General features: G+C 39.5%; 1 protein-coding gene across 1 annotated transcript; it reads left to right on the forward strand.

The window, feature by feature from the left end:
* Positions 1–15471: 15471 nt before the first annotated feature.
* On the forward strand, positions 15472–15714 carry SMIM40 (small integral membrane protein 40). The gene has a single exon (XM_037842747.1). The coding sequence runs from the start codon at positions 15472–15474 to the stop codon at positions 15712–15714; it is 243 nt and encodes an 80-aa protein (XP_037698675.1).
* Positions 15715–16165: the final 451 nt, after the last annotated feature.

Consider the following 16165-nt stretch of genomic DNA (forward strand, 5'->3'; position numbering starts at 1 on the left):
TTATGGTTATCTAGTGTCTTCCTTATATCCTTCATCTCTTTTGCTTATCTTCCCTCAGTTAATTGACTTGATTTCTTAATTGATTTAGATTTGTTTGAACATCTTTAATTAGTTCTTCCTTCACTCCATTGAATTGATTTAGCATTAGTTGTCTCACCTCCTGTATCTCAGTTGAACTATTAGTTTGTTCCTTTGGCTGGTCCATATTTTCATGTTTCCTCAAACGGCTCATTATCTTAAGCTGTCTAGGCATCTGACTTTCTTGATTGGTTTATTCTGGAGCTCATATTCCCTCTTTTACCTAGGATTTTCTCATTGGTTGGCTTTGTTCTCTAACCTTTGGTGTTCAGTTCAACTTATTCTAGACCTCTAGCTTAGGTTCTATTTAGTTGATCAAAGTTTTTCACCCCCTTTTTTTTTCTGTTTCTTGCCCTGCCTCTGTGTAGCCTTTTTGTGAGAGGGTCTCCTCAGATATCGTCAACCCTAGTCAGGCTTTCCTAGTCCAAAGAGGCCCAGGTCTCAGGAGGAGGATATGGAGTTTCCCTGAGAATGAGACCCTCCTGAGAAACCTTTAGACTCTGCTTTTCCTCTCCTGTCCAGCAGGTGGCACTTTCCAGCCCACATTCCTTCCCCACCCTCACCCCAGGGTAAGAAGGTGCGTGCCTTTAGTTCTCCTGGTGACCTTGACCCTGTCGGGGGCGTGGTTGACTGAAGCTGGTTTCTGAATTCCAGCCCCTGGGGTCTGAGTTCCCTGAAGGAGGCCTGCCATTGGAGCTGGACCATTCCTTCATTTCCTTGTGGTAATTATGCCCTTTCGGGAATTTTCTCCCCACTGGACTTATTGCCCTCTCTCTCAGAGCTATCTTAGCTCTGCTCTTGCTTGGGACCAGTGGCCAACTGCAAGTCTTTGAAGCTTTCTGTAATGGGCTACTTAGAATAGTTGTTTAAAAAAAGAAAAAGAAAGAGAAAGAGAGAAAAATTGAAACAAAAAGAAAAAAGAAAAAGGCCCAGTATAGGCTATTTGAAGAAAAGTGATTTAGTCTTATTATCTCTTCCTACTGGATAGTTACTCTAAGACACCTTTAATTGCACCTTTGCAGGGACTGGGTTGACACAGGAGTTCTGATGGGCTGTTGAATGCAAATAGATAAGGAGCAATTGAGGAGTAAACAAGAAACCAGAAAAACCAGCTTTTCAGAGAAGGGCCCTGCTTCTTTTGTGTCATATCATCTTCTGCATATCATCGGCAAATAGTGACAGTTTTACTTCTTCCTTTCCAATTTGGGTATGTTTTATATCTTTATCTTGGTGAATTGCTCTGGCTAGAACTTCTAGCACAATGTTGAATAACAGAGGTGATAGCAGGCATCCTTGTCTCATTCCCAATCTTAGAGGGAAGGCTTTCAGCCTTACACCATTGAGTACTATGCTGGCTGTGGGTTTTTCATATATGCCCTTTATCACATTGAGGAAGTTTCCTTCAATTTCTACCTTTTGAAGTGTTTTTATCAAAAAGAATTGTTGAATTTTGTGGAATGCTTTTTCAGCATCTATTGAGAAGATCATTTGATTTTTCTCTTTTGATTTGTTAATATGTTGAATTACATTAATTGATTTTTTATGTTGAACCACCCTTGCATGCCAGGAATGGACATGACTTGGTCATTGTGTATAATCCTTTTCGTGCCAGTTTGAATGTATTGTGTCCCCCAAATGCCATTATCTTTGATGTAGTCTTGTGGGGCAGACCTTTCAGTGCTGATTAGATTTGCTTGGAATGTGCCCCACCAAGCTGTGGGCGATGACTCTGATGAGATATTCCCATGGAGGCATGGCCCCACCCATTCAGGGTGGGACTTGATCAGTGGAGCCATATAAATGAGCTGACTCAAAGAGAAGGAACTCAGTGCAGCTGTGAGTGACGTTTTGAAGAGGAGCAAGCTTGCTAGAGAGGAGCGTCCTGGGAGAAAGCCATTTTGAAACCAGAACTTTGGAGCAGATGCCAGCCACGTGCCTTCCTGGCTAACAGAGGTTTTCCGGACACCATTGGCCATCCTCCAGTGAAGATACCTGACTTCTGATGTGCCTGGACACTTTATGGCCTTGGGACTGTGGCTGTGTAGCCAAATAAACCCCCTTTTTGTAACAGCCAATCCATCTCTGGTGTTTTGCATTCTGCAGCATTAGCAAACTAGAACACTTTTAATGTGCCTTTGGATTTGATTTACAAGTATTTTGTTTAGGATTTTTGCATCTATATTCATTAGGGAGATTGGTCTATAGTTTTTTTTGTAGTCTCTTTATCAGGTTTTCGTATCAGAGTGATATTAGCTTCATAAAATGAGTTAGGTGTTGTGCTGGTTTGTATATATTATGTCTCCCAGAAAAAGCCATGTTCTTTGATGCAATCTTGTGGGGGCAGATTAATCTTTTTGATAAAGGTGTGACCTCTTGATTGGATGTTTCCATGGAGATGTGGCCTGCCCAATTGTGGGTAATATAGTTGATTAGATTAGAGTATTTCCATGGAGGTGTGGCCCCGCCCATTCAAGGTGGGTTTGGATTTAATCATTGGAGTTGTGTAAAAGAGCTCACAAACAGAAGGGCTTCAGAGTAGTTGTGAGTGACATTTTGGAGAGTAACTGAGAGAGACATTTTGGAGATGACCATTGAAAGCAGACTTATGCTAGCCCAGAGTTTGCTATGGAGAAGCTAAAAGAGGACAAAATGCTTCAAGAGCAACATTTTGAAGTATGCACGGGAGCTAACAGAGGAGCTGAAACACAACCCAAGGGCAGCAGACACCAGCCACATGACTTCCCAGCAAACAGAGGTTTTACAGATGCCATTGGCCTTACTTTGGTGAAGGTATACTTGTGTTGATTCCTTAATCTGGACATTTTCATAGCCTTCAGACTGTAGCTTTGTAACCAAATGAATCCCTTTCTAAAACCCAATCCATCTCTGGTATTTTGCATAATGGCAGCATTAGCAAACCAGAACAGGTGGTGTTCCTTTTTCTTCAATTTTTTGAGAGAGTTTGAGCAGGAATGGTGTCAGTTGTTTTTGGAAAGTTTGGTAAAATTCCCCTGTGACACCATCTGGTCCTGGGCTTTTATTTGCAGGTAGATTTTTGATGACTTATTGGCTCTCTTTGTTGGTTTGTTGAGGTCTTCTGTTTCTTCTTGGGTCAGTCTAGGCTGTTCATGTGTTTCCAGAAACACATTGTTGGTTTGTTGAGATCTTCTGTTTCTTCTTGGGTCAGTCTAAGTTGTTCATGTGTTTCCAGAGAATTGTCCATTTCCTCTAAATTGTCTAGCTTGTTGGCATACAGTTATTCATAGTCTCTCCCTATGATTTTTTAAATTTCTTTGGGATCTGTAGTAATTATCCCCTTCTCCTTTCTGATTCTGTTTATTTGGGTCTTCTCTCTTTTTGACTTTGTCAGTCTAGCTAAGGGACTGTCAATCTTGTTGATCTTCTCAAAGAACCAACTTTGGTTTTATTTATTCTCTCTATTGTATTTTGTTCTCCAGCTCATTTATTCCTGCCTTAATCTTTGTTATTTATTTTGTCTACTTGCTTTATTGTTAGTTTGCTGATTATTCTCTAGCCTCTTCAGTTGTTCAGTTAGGTCTTTAGTTTTAGCTCTTTCTTGCTTTTTCATATATGCATCTAGAACTATAAATTTCCCTCTCAGCACCACCTTTGCTGCATCCCACAGGTTTTGATATGTTGTATTCTCATTTTCATTTGTCTGTAGATATTTACCCATTTCTCTTGCAATATCTTCTTTCACCCACTGGTTGTTTAGGAGTGTGTTGTTTAATGTCCACATATTTGTGAAGGATCTGGTTCTTTGATGGCTGTTCATTTCTAGTTGCATTCCATTGTGGTCAGAGAATGTGCTTTGAATAATTTCAATCTTTTTAACTTATTAAGACTTGTTTTGTGCCCCAGCATATGATTTATCCTGGAAAACATTCCACGGGCACTAGAGAAGAATGTGTATCCTGGTACTTTGGGATAATAATGATCTATATGTGTCTATTAAGTCTAATTCATTTATCATATTCTTTAGGTTCTCAATTTCCTTATTGGTTCTCTGTCCAGTTATTCTATCTATAGGAGAGATTGGTGCATTGAATTCTCCCACTATTACTGTAGATGTGTCTGTTGTTCCATTCAGTTTAGCCAATGTTTGTCTCATGTATTTTGGAACTCCTTCATTGGGTGCATAAATATTTAAAATCACTATTTCTTCTTGGTGAATTATCCCTTTTATTAAAATGTAGTGTCCTTCTTTATCTCTTATGACATTTTTGCAATTAAAGTCTTTTTTGTCCTATATTAGTATAGCTACCTCAGCTTTCTTTAGATTCCAATTTGTGTGGGATATTTTTTCCCATCCTTTCACTTTCAGTCTCTTTGTGTCACAGGGTCTAAGATGAGTCTCTTGTAAACAATATATTGCTGGGTCATATTTTTTAATCCATTCTACCAGTCTGTATCTTTTGATTGGAGAGTTTAATCTATTCACATTCAAAGTTATTACTGGGAAGGGAGTTCTTGAACCAGTCATCTTATCCTTTGCTTTTTAGTTGTTAGAACTATTTTTAACTTCTCTCTTTTTTTCCTTTAAATTAACCTTACTAATAACTCTTCAGTTCTGTGCTCTTCTCCAGACCTCTCTCCACATTCTTTTTTTCTCAGCTGTTTGAGCTCCCGTTAGTATTTCTTGCAGAGCAGGTCTCTTGTTGACAAATTCTCTCAGCATTTCTTTGCCATACCACTGCCTTCTTGCCTCCATGGTGCTGCTAAGTAGTCAGTATTTAGTATTATGTTGATTCCCTTTTATGTGGTGAATTGCTTCTCTCTTGTGGCTTTCAGAAGTCTCTCCTTCTCTTCAGCATTTGACAGTCTAATCAGTATATGCCTCAGAGTAGGTTTATTTGGATTTATTCTTTTTGGAGTTCATTGGGCATCTTTAATTTTCATATTTATGTCATCTTTAAGGGTTGGGAAATTTTCCCCAACAATTTCTTCAAATACTCTCGCTAGCCCTTTACTCTCCTCTTCCCCTTCTGGAACATCAATGATTCTTATATTTGTGCACTTCATGTTTTCCATTGTTTCCTGAGATCCATTTCAAATTTTTTCTTATTTTTTTCACCATTCTTTCTTTTGTGCTTTCACTTTCCATCACCCTATCTTCAAGGTTGCTAATTCATTCCTCTACATTTTCAAATCTGGTGCATTGTGTCCCAAGAATATTTTTAATTTGATCAACATTATCTTTTATTTCCATAAGATCTTCTAGTTTTTTATTTACTCTTGCAAATTCTTCTTTATGCCCTTCTAGGATCTACATGTCCTTTATATCCTGAGCCATAATATTGAGATTTGTGTGTACTTCTTTGATTAATTGCACCAGATTTTGTGTCTCTTCTGGCTTTTTTATTTGTTTGTTTGGCTTGTCAATATCTTCTATATCCTTCAAGTGCTTTATAATTTTCTGCTGGCTTCAGGGCATTTGCTTGTCTTGATAGGGTTATTTTGGGAAGTTCAGAATTAATTGAGCATTTATATATAATTTGGTTTGCTGGAATGCAGTTTCCCAATCCTACCAGAAGATGGCACACTTGAGGCACAGCTTGTTGTTGTGCAGTTTCCCTAACCTACCAGCAGGTGACTCTCTTGAGATACAGCTTGCTGGAGTGCAGTTTCCCTAACCTACCAGGAGGTGGTGCCCTCAAGTAGGTCTTTCCCCAACTTCTCCTGTGTGGTGAGCATGTCCAAACCAGGTGGGGAACCAATCAGTGTACCAGATCCCCATTTGCTCTGGGGAATCCATATCCTGGGGCTGCATGATGGGACCCAAGCAAGCAGGCAGGGAACCTGATCAAGGGCACTCTGCAGATGGGACGTGGGCCCTGCCTTCCGATTCTCTGCCTGCCTGTCTTGTGCCTATGAGTCTCTGAGATGTGGGAGGGGCTCTTGATTGCCAGTGTGGTGCCTCTCCCTTTCCCACTTTTCACCATTGCACCCACCCACCCACCCCAGTCTTCTGTGGGGGGAGAGTAATTGTCACCTGCTGGGTTCCCTCATGGAGCTTCCCACTGTCTGATCATGTAGGATCAACCCCCAGCAAACTGTCAAGGTAGATAGATGGGAGTGGAGAGCTGCTGCTCACTCCCTTGACTGTCAGTGGTTTTGCTACTGCTGACCTGGGAGTGGAGGATGGTCCATGTCCCTCAAGCTGCCTTCTTTCCTCTGTTCTTGTCAGGTGCCCCTCTATGTACTGTGGGGGTCCCTCTATGGCCAGTCACACCCCAGAACCACAGTCCCTGGTGTACCCTGGCCCTTTTCTAGTTACTCTGATGGAGGAAAGCCCATTCTGCCTCACCTACTCTGCCATCTCCCCATCATTTTTTAAATCTTAACCTCTCAGTTATAAGTCCTCCCTCTCATTTGATCACTCTCTTAATCTTGAGGGATATCTGGGTGATGACTGTTCTAACTTCTTCATGCTGAGAAGGGGCATTGACATTATAGGGTAGAGGAATGAAACTGGTTGTTGTTCTTAAGAAACTGGTACCTCTTTGTTTCCGGGCTTATCTGACATGGGAACAACCTGGAGGCTTGAAGCTTCTGAAAAAATAAACACTTATTAAGTTTATTTTTCAGACTTTTATAGTGTCTTACATTGAGCCTAGGGTATTCTTTAGAGTTTTCAGGAATACTATTGGTTGGGGCTTGGCATACAGGGGCAATTTGCATATCTAGCTGAAGCTTGCATAAGAGTAACCTCCAGAACGTCCTCTTGACTCTATCTGAAATCTCTTAGCCACTGAAATTTTATTTATTTATTTTATTTCTTTTCTCCCTTTTGGTCAAGAAGGCATTGCCAATCCCATGATGCCAAGTTAAGTCTTATCCCTGGGTGTCATGTCCCATGTTGCCAGGGAGACTTACACTCCTAGAAGTCATGTCCCACATAGGGGGGAAGGTAGTGAATTTATTTTCAGCATTTGGCTTACAGAGAGAGGCACATCCGAGCACCAAAAGAGGCACTCTGGGGCTGACTCTTAGGCATAATTATAAGTAGGTTTAGCTTTCCATTACAGAAATAAGTTTCATAGGGTCAAACCTCAAGATAAAGGGTTTGGTTTATTAAATTAGGAGCCCCTATTGCTTCAGAGAGTAGCAGGAATTCCCCAGGTGGGAAAATTTAATAGTTTCACATTTTTTCCACAGTTTCTCAAGGGACTTTTCAAATTCTTTTTCATTTTCTGCCCAAAATATTCTGAAATGCATCAGGGTGTTACAATAACCCGTACAGAATATCAAGTTCTCATTCCCTATTCTAGGTTCCATTTAATTAAGTTGTTTAAATAAACTGAACAGACAGATTAAATTAGATAATGTACTACAGAAACTTTAAATTTTGGACAAAATAAACCTCTCTTCCTTTGGTCTCATATAGAACTTGAAGTTTTAAAATACAGACAATGTCATCCTTTACCCTGTATTCTGATTTGCCTTATTCCTAACCAGATCAGCCTCATTCATATCTTTAATTGAAATCTGACCTCTTTTTCAGCTTCTTTAACAGTTGCTTATGGCGTAATGCTGAGTTTCAGAGCTAGAGAATGCTTTACTCTATCTCAGGTGTCACACAGAAACCAAAAATTCCAGGGAACTACCAGGTTATACACAAATTGCAAAGGATGTCAGAATTTAGAAATAACAGTTAAAACTGAGGAATAAATGTGACTGCTATAAGAACTTACAGTCTAAGTCCTGTTTTTCTTATTTTCTCATAAGCATTTTCTAAATAAATGAAGCTATTTTCAGAAACAAAAACATTTGACAGTTGACTTATATTGGGGTCATCAAGCAGAAACCATAGCATAAGTTTTGTCCTGTCTCACCTTTACACATTTACCAGGGTTATGCTAATTAATAGGTAGAACATAATTTATATAGTTGTCTTGCTTCTCTTTTAATGTCCCTTTTTGTTAAGAAGTTCTGACTAATAGCTGACCACACATATTTTTCAAGAAGCATTAGAGCAAATTAGTGTAAATGACAAATAAATTTGGTTGTTTCCATGATCTATAAACTTTTTCTAAGAATAACTAAAACCATGATTAACAACATTATACTGTTGTCTAATATCATGCAGATCAGTATCAGGATATAATATGGACAGTGAAAACATTGTCAAGTCTTTAGGAATTCTATACAATCTCTTAATGTATGAATAACATTTAACTTATAAAAATTTAGCTAACAGAAGGATAGAAAATCCCTTTTAATTATTGTAATACCTCCCAAACACTTCCTATATAGTATATTAAGTTTTTTTAGCTCCTCACTTTTACAAAGTGAAAACAAATCCTTTGCAACAGTTTTCCTTTAAATGTGAGACTTGTCTTCTGAAATAAAGGATGATCAGGTCAACATAAACATCAACAAGGATATTATTCAGAAATGGATTGGCTTTTATAAAAGGGCATTTTATTTAGTTACAAATTTACAGCTCTACAGCCATAAAAGTGTCCAAACCAAGGCATAAACATAAGTATACCTTCAGTGCAGAAAGGCCATTGGCATCTGGAAAACCTCTGTTAGCTTGGAAGGTACGTGGCTGGCATTTGTTTGCTACCAGGTTGCATTTCAAATGGCACTCTCCAAAATGTCTCTGGGCTTAGCCACAGCCCTGTGCTCCTTCTGTCTGAGCTCTTATAGGGCTCAGATAAACTAATCAAGACCCAGGCTGAATGGGCAGAGCTATACTTCCATGGAAATAATCTAATCAGAGTTATCACCCATGGCTGGTGGGTCACATCTCCATGGAAACAACCTAATCCAAATGTTCCAACCTAATCAAGATTAATACGTCTGCCCCCATAAGATTGCATTAAAGAACAAGGCATTTTGGGGGACATAATATATCCAAACCAGCATCCTTTGTCTTCTAGACAGTGTACTCAGATGTTTAAGAAAAACTTTTTATAACCTTTCATTAAGAGCAGACCAATAATCCACATTATTTTATAAGAGATAAAACTAAACTCCAATTTTGTATGGATACATGGTTTGACAGTAAAACTCTTTTAAAAATATACATATAAACAGGCCTATCAAAATTTTGGTCAGCATTGACTACAATAAACAAAATTCATTTTCACAAACCTTCTATAACTTTCCATAGTCACTCAGGCTTTGTCCTACACATTCTGAAGGATAAAGCTACATACTTTTCTTTAACAAAATACATCTTTTATACTTTATATACCTGCATACTTTAAGTTACCAAAAAGATCTTTGGTACTTTAAACATCTTATAAAACATAATTATTTTTAAAATAAAGTTTGTCAGAATAATAACTTAATTCCATTAAACACAAACCTACTTTTTTTTTTTTTACCATGATAAAGATCCAATAGATATCATGCTAGCTTATTTTATTGGTTAATTTGAGGACATACTTAAGCAGAATAAAATTGCTTTTGTTTGATTCAAAAAGTCATCATAAAAACAAGAATAGGACTAGACTTTGCCACTGCATTTTATAAATTCAATTTTATTGAGATATATTCATGTACCATACGATCATCCAACATGTACAATCAATTGTTCAGACTACCATCATATAGTTGTGCATTCATCACCCCTATCTATTTTTTGAACATTTTCCTTATACCAGAAAAAGCAAAAATAAGAATAAAAAAATAAAAGAGGAACACCCAAAACACCCCTCCTCCCACCCTATTTTTCACTTAGTTTTTTGTCCCCATTTTTCTATTCATCCATCCATACACTAGATAAAGGGACTGTGATTCACAAGGCTTTCACAATCACACTGTCACCCCTTGTAAGCTACATTGCTATACAATCATCTTCAAGAGTCAAGGCTACTGGGTTGCAGTTTGTTTTAGGTATTTACTTCTAGCTATTCCAATGCATTAAAACTTAAAAAGGGTTATCTATATAGTACAAAAGAATGCCCACCAGAGTGACCTCTCAACTCCATTTGGAATCTCTCAGCCACTGAAACTTTATTTTGATTCATTTGCATCCCCCTTTTGGTCAAGATGTTCTCAATCCCACGATGTCAGGTCCAGATTCATCCCCAGGAGTCATATCCCATGTTGCCAGGGAGATTTACACCCCTGGGAGTCAGATCCCACATAGTGGGGAGGGCAGTGAGTTCACCTGCCGAGTTGGCTTAGCTAGAGAGAGAGAGAGGGCCACATCTGAGCAACAAAGAGGTACTCAAGGGGAGACTCTTAGGTACAATTACAGGCAGGTTTAGCCTCTCCTTTGCAGTGACCAAGCTTCATAAGGGCAAGCCCCAAGACAGAGGGCTTGGCACATCAAACACCAGTCCTTAATATTTGTCTCCACTGCATTTTTGCAGATGTATTTACTTTTTCATTCCTTCTATTGAAGGTTAAAAAAAACTTTGTTTTCATAGTATCCTGCTGGAACCCCAGGCCCAGGGCCTTCCCCAAGTGCCTTGAAGACTGTGCATACAGCAACTTGCATGACCTAGGTCTATTAAGGTTTGACCTACTCTCCTTGTAAAATCAGGCCTCCCATGCTAAATGTAATCTGTAGCTTACCTCCCTCCTGAAACTACCTCCTCCCTGGAACTCCCTGGGATTCTATTATCTAAAAGATGACCTATAATCCTCTCCTTGTCTCTGTTGACTACAATCAATCCCTCCCTATGTTCACAAGACCCCCGCTCTAGTGCTTATGCTAATTCTTTGTCCTAACCCTCATAAACCACTTCCTGGCACCCCCTGCCTTTTTTTTTTTTTTTTAATTAAATTCAGTTTTATTGAGATACATTCACATACCACACAATCATCCACAGTGTACAATCAACTTCCCCCTGCTTTTGCAGAGTACCTTCACTTTGAGCTCTGAACCCACAGCCATTCAGAGCAGCTCCTGAACTCAGGGCAATGTGACTGACTTCCCACCCTGTAGGTAAGCCCTGAATAAAAGCTCATGGCTCAGAACGTGTCCGGTGCTTTCTTTAGTCCTTTGGCTGCAAGAGCCCCTTGGGTTGTGACATATCCTAAAAGTATGAACAACCTTAAAAGTATATGGAAAGCTGTGGAAAATATACTAGTTTTTTAATTTGTCCTATCATAAATCCAGGAAAACTTTTTCATAGCTCTCAAGGACATTTTCTTTTACTTATTGAAATTTGGCAATTAGATCTTATTCAATTACTCCTATCCCAAGGCTACTTATATTTTAATAATGATTTATTTACTATGGTTACCATTACAAAGGTACTATTGGAAAAAAAAATAATTCTAAATGAAGAATTCTTTCAGAACAAACATGGCCTATTCCACAGCATTGCTTCTGTGCCTACCATTTCTAATCTCGGGGCCCATTAGAAAGAATTCTAAACCAAGCCCACCCCTCCCCCATCTTTATGCATGCAACTTTCCCCATAGCTGCCTTTGCTGATTAGGCCCTGGGGTAGGGATAGGTGAGTCAGAAAGAATGAGGCCTGGTCTGCTGAACTTGATTTTAAAAGTTTTAAATGAGGATGGTGGGATTAAGACCTCTAAGGAGGCATTAGTATTGATGAGTTTTCCTATGCCCTTCTTTCAATTGCTTCCAATTATTAGATCTATTTCACCTAAAACTGTGACCTGGACAATTGGAAAGGTCTTTGTCATTTCCTGAGGCAGTCCTCAGGAAATTCCAGGGGGTGGTTTATTTCCAATGTCCAGGTTTGTTCACAGTAATTAGAAATACTAATGGCTTTGAACCCTGGTGCCTAGTGGGTTTTCTTTTAACTAATTTAATTAAATACCAATTAATTGTTGAATTACTTATTTTCCAGGAGTATGCACAACAGAAAACCTTCAGTCAGGGCCTTGAACCTGTGTAGAATGGTACCCAGAAAGATATAGAGGTCCGAGCAAAGGGGGATTGTTCTGGAAGCGGGACTTGGCCTCAAAGCCAGGTTCAGAGGACTTGAACCACTATACTGACTTCCCAGCCCACCTGTATCTGGATGACCCACTTATCCAGTCTGATGTCTGGACTTGGAACAGTTTCTCTCTTTGAAGCTTTTTTAAGGCAGTGAGGGTTTGGAGTGCCGGCAGCACAGAGAAAAACCAGTTGCGGAGCCTCCAGAGTAAGAGTCTAGTGGTCTCAGGAGGCTCGATTTCCTGTTTACCTGTCCTGCTGGGGCTCTAGAACTTTGGGCAGTAGACTCCTCCTTAGAAACCTTGCTCTCACCTTGGTCACCAAATTGATACCGATCAAAAGCAGTGGGTTCTCTGCCCACTACACTCAAATAACCAATTCCTGAGACACCAGGGTTTCAAAGAGAGAAAGAGTTTATGGCTAGGCACAAAGCAGGAGATCAGATGGTCTATGGGCCTAAAAAAATCTGTCTCCCCAGTCTAAGGAGTTCAAGGTTTTTATGGATTCAAACAATGGGAGATGGGATTGTTACCATTACAATAACAAGTATAAGCAGCTACAATTTACAAATGTAAAGGTGTGGAGCTATGCTAGAACTAAGTTAACCATTACAAGAACAAGTCAATGGTTAGTTCTGAGCTGACTCAAGTTCTTTCATTAACATTAGGGGGTTGCCTTTGTGATTATAAGACTCTTAAGCTGAAAACCCAAATAAAAGGGTGTCAGTCACAAGGTTTCTATAATCACAAGGTCACAAGATAAAGGCTATAGAGTAATACAATCATTATCAAAGATCGAGGCAACTGGGTAACAGTTCAGTAATTTCAAGTATTTCCTTCTGGCTATTCCAATACACTAGGAAGTAAAAAGAAATATCTATATAATGATTCAGTAGTTGTAATCATTTGTTAAATCTTATCTTCTTGGTTACAACACCACTGAGCAATAACAAGCTGTCCCTACTGTGCCCTGTTTGAATTCCTAACCCTCACTATCCAAGAGCATAATGAAATGGCTGTTTTATGCCACTAAGTCTTGGGGTGGTATGTTAAGAAGCAATGGTAACTGGAATAGTGTGTGTGTGTCTTTTTCTGTGCATGTGTGTATATATACATTCATATATTTCTTAGCTCTGTCTACTGAGTGGGCCTGGAACTAATGTCATCATAGTAGCAATAATCATACCTTGCTCCCATATCTTGGTTTCTATATACCACTGTCTGTTTAAAAAAAAAAAAAAGCAAAAACCAGAGCTTCTTGAATAAATCATTGATTTGATTCCTGGGCTGGGACAGGAAAAGTTCAAATTGAATCTGGATTTCCTTTTGCACCACAAAGTGAAGAACTCAAAGAATGATGGGGACATTTCAAAAGAACACAGGAGCCAGCTTGAAGGGCTACTTCTCATTGACTAAATATGGGATAATTTGAGCATCAAAATAAATTATTATAACTGTATATTACTGTAACTGAATATTGTAATTCATTCAATAAAATAGGAATCCATGGGTTCATACAATATAAATAAATATATTAATGGATTACAATTCTTGAGTAAAACAGAAATTCATGAGTTCATACGATGTAAGTTAATGAATAAATAAATGGGGGGGCGTGGAACACTCTGCCTTATAGTAGAAAGTCAACTAAAAACTGTAGAAGAAATGATGGAAATAGCAAATCTCCATTTAACCACATGGTGGTTATTCTGATGGAACTCAACAATGGATGTTAAGGCAGATAAGTGTAAGTTTGATGAGTTTCCCGATACTTCAAATTACAAAAGAACATATGGTGATTTTATAGTGTAGGAACATCGCAGATTGTATTGGAAGTACCAGGGCTGAGAGGGTTCACCTCCTGAGCTCCAGGTGTGATGCACCGAGAAGGGCACAACATCATTTATCTCTTGCCTTCATATGGACCTAGGCTGAGGGACAGCTGACAGAAATGAAAGGCCTGTATGCTTTAGAACTGTCAAAGTCATGAGAGATAGGGAAAGAGTGAGGAACTGCCTATATTGAAGGGGACTACAGAGATGTGACAACCAAATGCAATACATGATCTGGACCAGAAAGGGCAGAGACATTATCGGGACAGCTGGTGAAAATTGAAAGGAATCTGTGAATTGGATGGTAGTGTTGATTTCCTGATTAGAATGGTTATATTAGGGTTGAGAGAAAAAGAGAGGGAGTAAATCTGGCCAAATGTTGACAACTGGGGAATCTAGATGAAAGGGATACCTGAGTTCTTTGTACTGTTCTTACATTTCCTCTGTAAGTATGAAATTATTTCTAAATTAAAAAAAAATCAAAGAGTTGCTGGGTTTTGTGTTTTATTATTATTATTATTACAGACAGTCTTGGTGCTAAGCCTACCATGGGGAAGGAACTGCAAGAAAATGTCAAAGGTGTTTGTGTGGCCTTATTGCAAACTTGCCTGAGACATAAGTGAGGATATCAGATATTAAAAGATTGCATTTACATAGTACTTTATAATTTATGCACAAAGAAAAGCATCTTTAATTTTATTTCATTTGTCCCTCAGAACAATGCTGTGAGGCAACTAGGTTTCCCAATTTTAGACAAAACTAAAGAAAGGTCAGAAGACTTGCCAAATGTCACATAAGTGATCAGCCTGGACTCTAATCTAGGTTTTTTTGACCTGTTAAGCAACCTCCTTGGGGCAGTAACAAACTATAATGTGGTATGGCTCTAAACAAAACTGTGACATCATTTATACTATTTGGGAATGACCTGCCTTTCCCCCAAAACAAGGTCTTCCTATCAATGTCAAAAGGAAGTTTAGGTAAAAGAGACTTGGGTTCATGCAGTTCATTCATAATCCTCCTCTCACACTGTAGGGGCCTTAAGTTTAGAAGAGAGTGCTCTGCATTTTAGCTCAACAATCTCAGCCTCTGGAGGTGTGTGTGTGTGTGTGTGTGTGTGTGCGCGCGCGCGCGCGTGTGTGTGATAAGCCTGCACAGAAGAGACCTGGCTGCTTGTCACAGTTAGGAGAGGGTCCCCCTTCTACCCACAGTAAAGCTGGAATGGGCTGCAGTGGCCGTCTAAAGATCCAGCCCCCTCCTTGACTGACAGAGGCTTATAGTAGCTCACCCTCTGTCTCCAGGGTCCTAAGGCCTTGAGCTTTGAGCCTAGAGACCCAGAATGACTTGGGCAGTTCAGCTGCCTGCTCTTTCCAGCTTGCATGTTGGATTTTCAGTTTCCAAACCACAGCATCATAGGATGGTAAAACTGGACAGGACTGTAGGGATCATATAGTTCATGCTGTTCACATTGCACTGGATGATTAAATGATTGTTCCAAAGGCTCAGAGGCTCTTCTGTCCTTTCTCCCTCTTGGGTAAGGGAATTTGGGTCATGGCAGGCAGGTGCAGAACTCGTGGCCCACACCAGTCTGCCTTAATCCTGGCAGTGCTGAACCAGGGCTTCTATCCCAGACTCCCTAATTCAGCCAGCTGTCAGACTGTGGGTCAGGATGGCAGAGGAAGAGGGCAATGTGGAGGAGGAAGATGTGTTCCTGGCATTTGCCCGGGGTCCCTCTCCAACCAGGGGTCCCCTGTGTCGGGCCTTGGACAAGGCCTTCTTTATCTTCCTGGTCCTTTTCTTGGCACTGCTGATGCTGGAGGCTGCTTATAAATTGCTGTGGCCATTACCATGGGCAAAATTTGGGGACTGGCTCCTGGGGACACCCGAGAAGGAGGAGGAGCTGGAATTGTGACCACCTTTCCTAAACATTCTTTTTCTCTGCCACAGAGGTGAGAGGGGAGACAGGAGGGAAATGGGAGTGTTAGGGGCTGCAGAGGGGCCACTTAGATAGGTTAGAGAAGCAGTCTTAACATTTTTATACTATACTCCCTGAAATAATTTTGAAAAAGTAAATACTTTCTCCCATATTTTTGAATAGGTGCTAAAATTTTTCATTATAAATTAAAATTGTTTCAAGGATGTAATTCCTGGCATATTGAAAATATTTGCATTTTAAAATAAAACAATTAAATCACCCTTTTGAATGGCCATTGGAATTGAAATATCATAGCGACTTGAAACCCACAACCACCCATTTAAAAAACAAATAAGCTTTTCTATAGCAGTTGAGAATCATGCCTTTCCTTTTTTTTTTTTTTTTTATCTCCTTTTCTCCTTGAACCACTATTACCATTCCACTTCCC

The sequence above is a fragment of the Choloepus didactylus genome, chromosome 7 (genome assembly GCF_015220235.1).
Source record: "Choloepus didactylus isolate mChoDid1 chromosome 7, mChoDid1.pri, whole genome shotgun sequence".
NCBI classification, from domain to species: Eukaryota; Metazoa; Chordata; class Mammalia; order Pilosa; family Megalonychidae; genus Choloepus; species Choloepus didactylus.

Bases quoted from the DNA above. Each gene is read 5' to 3' on its own strand.
- SMIM40 (XM_037842747.1), top strand. From the start codon at position 15,472: ATGGCAGAGGAAGAGGGCAATGTGGAGGAGGAAGATGTGTTCCTGGCA.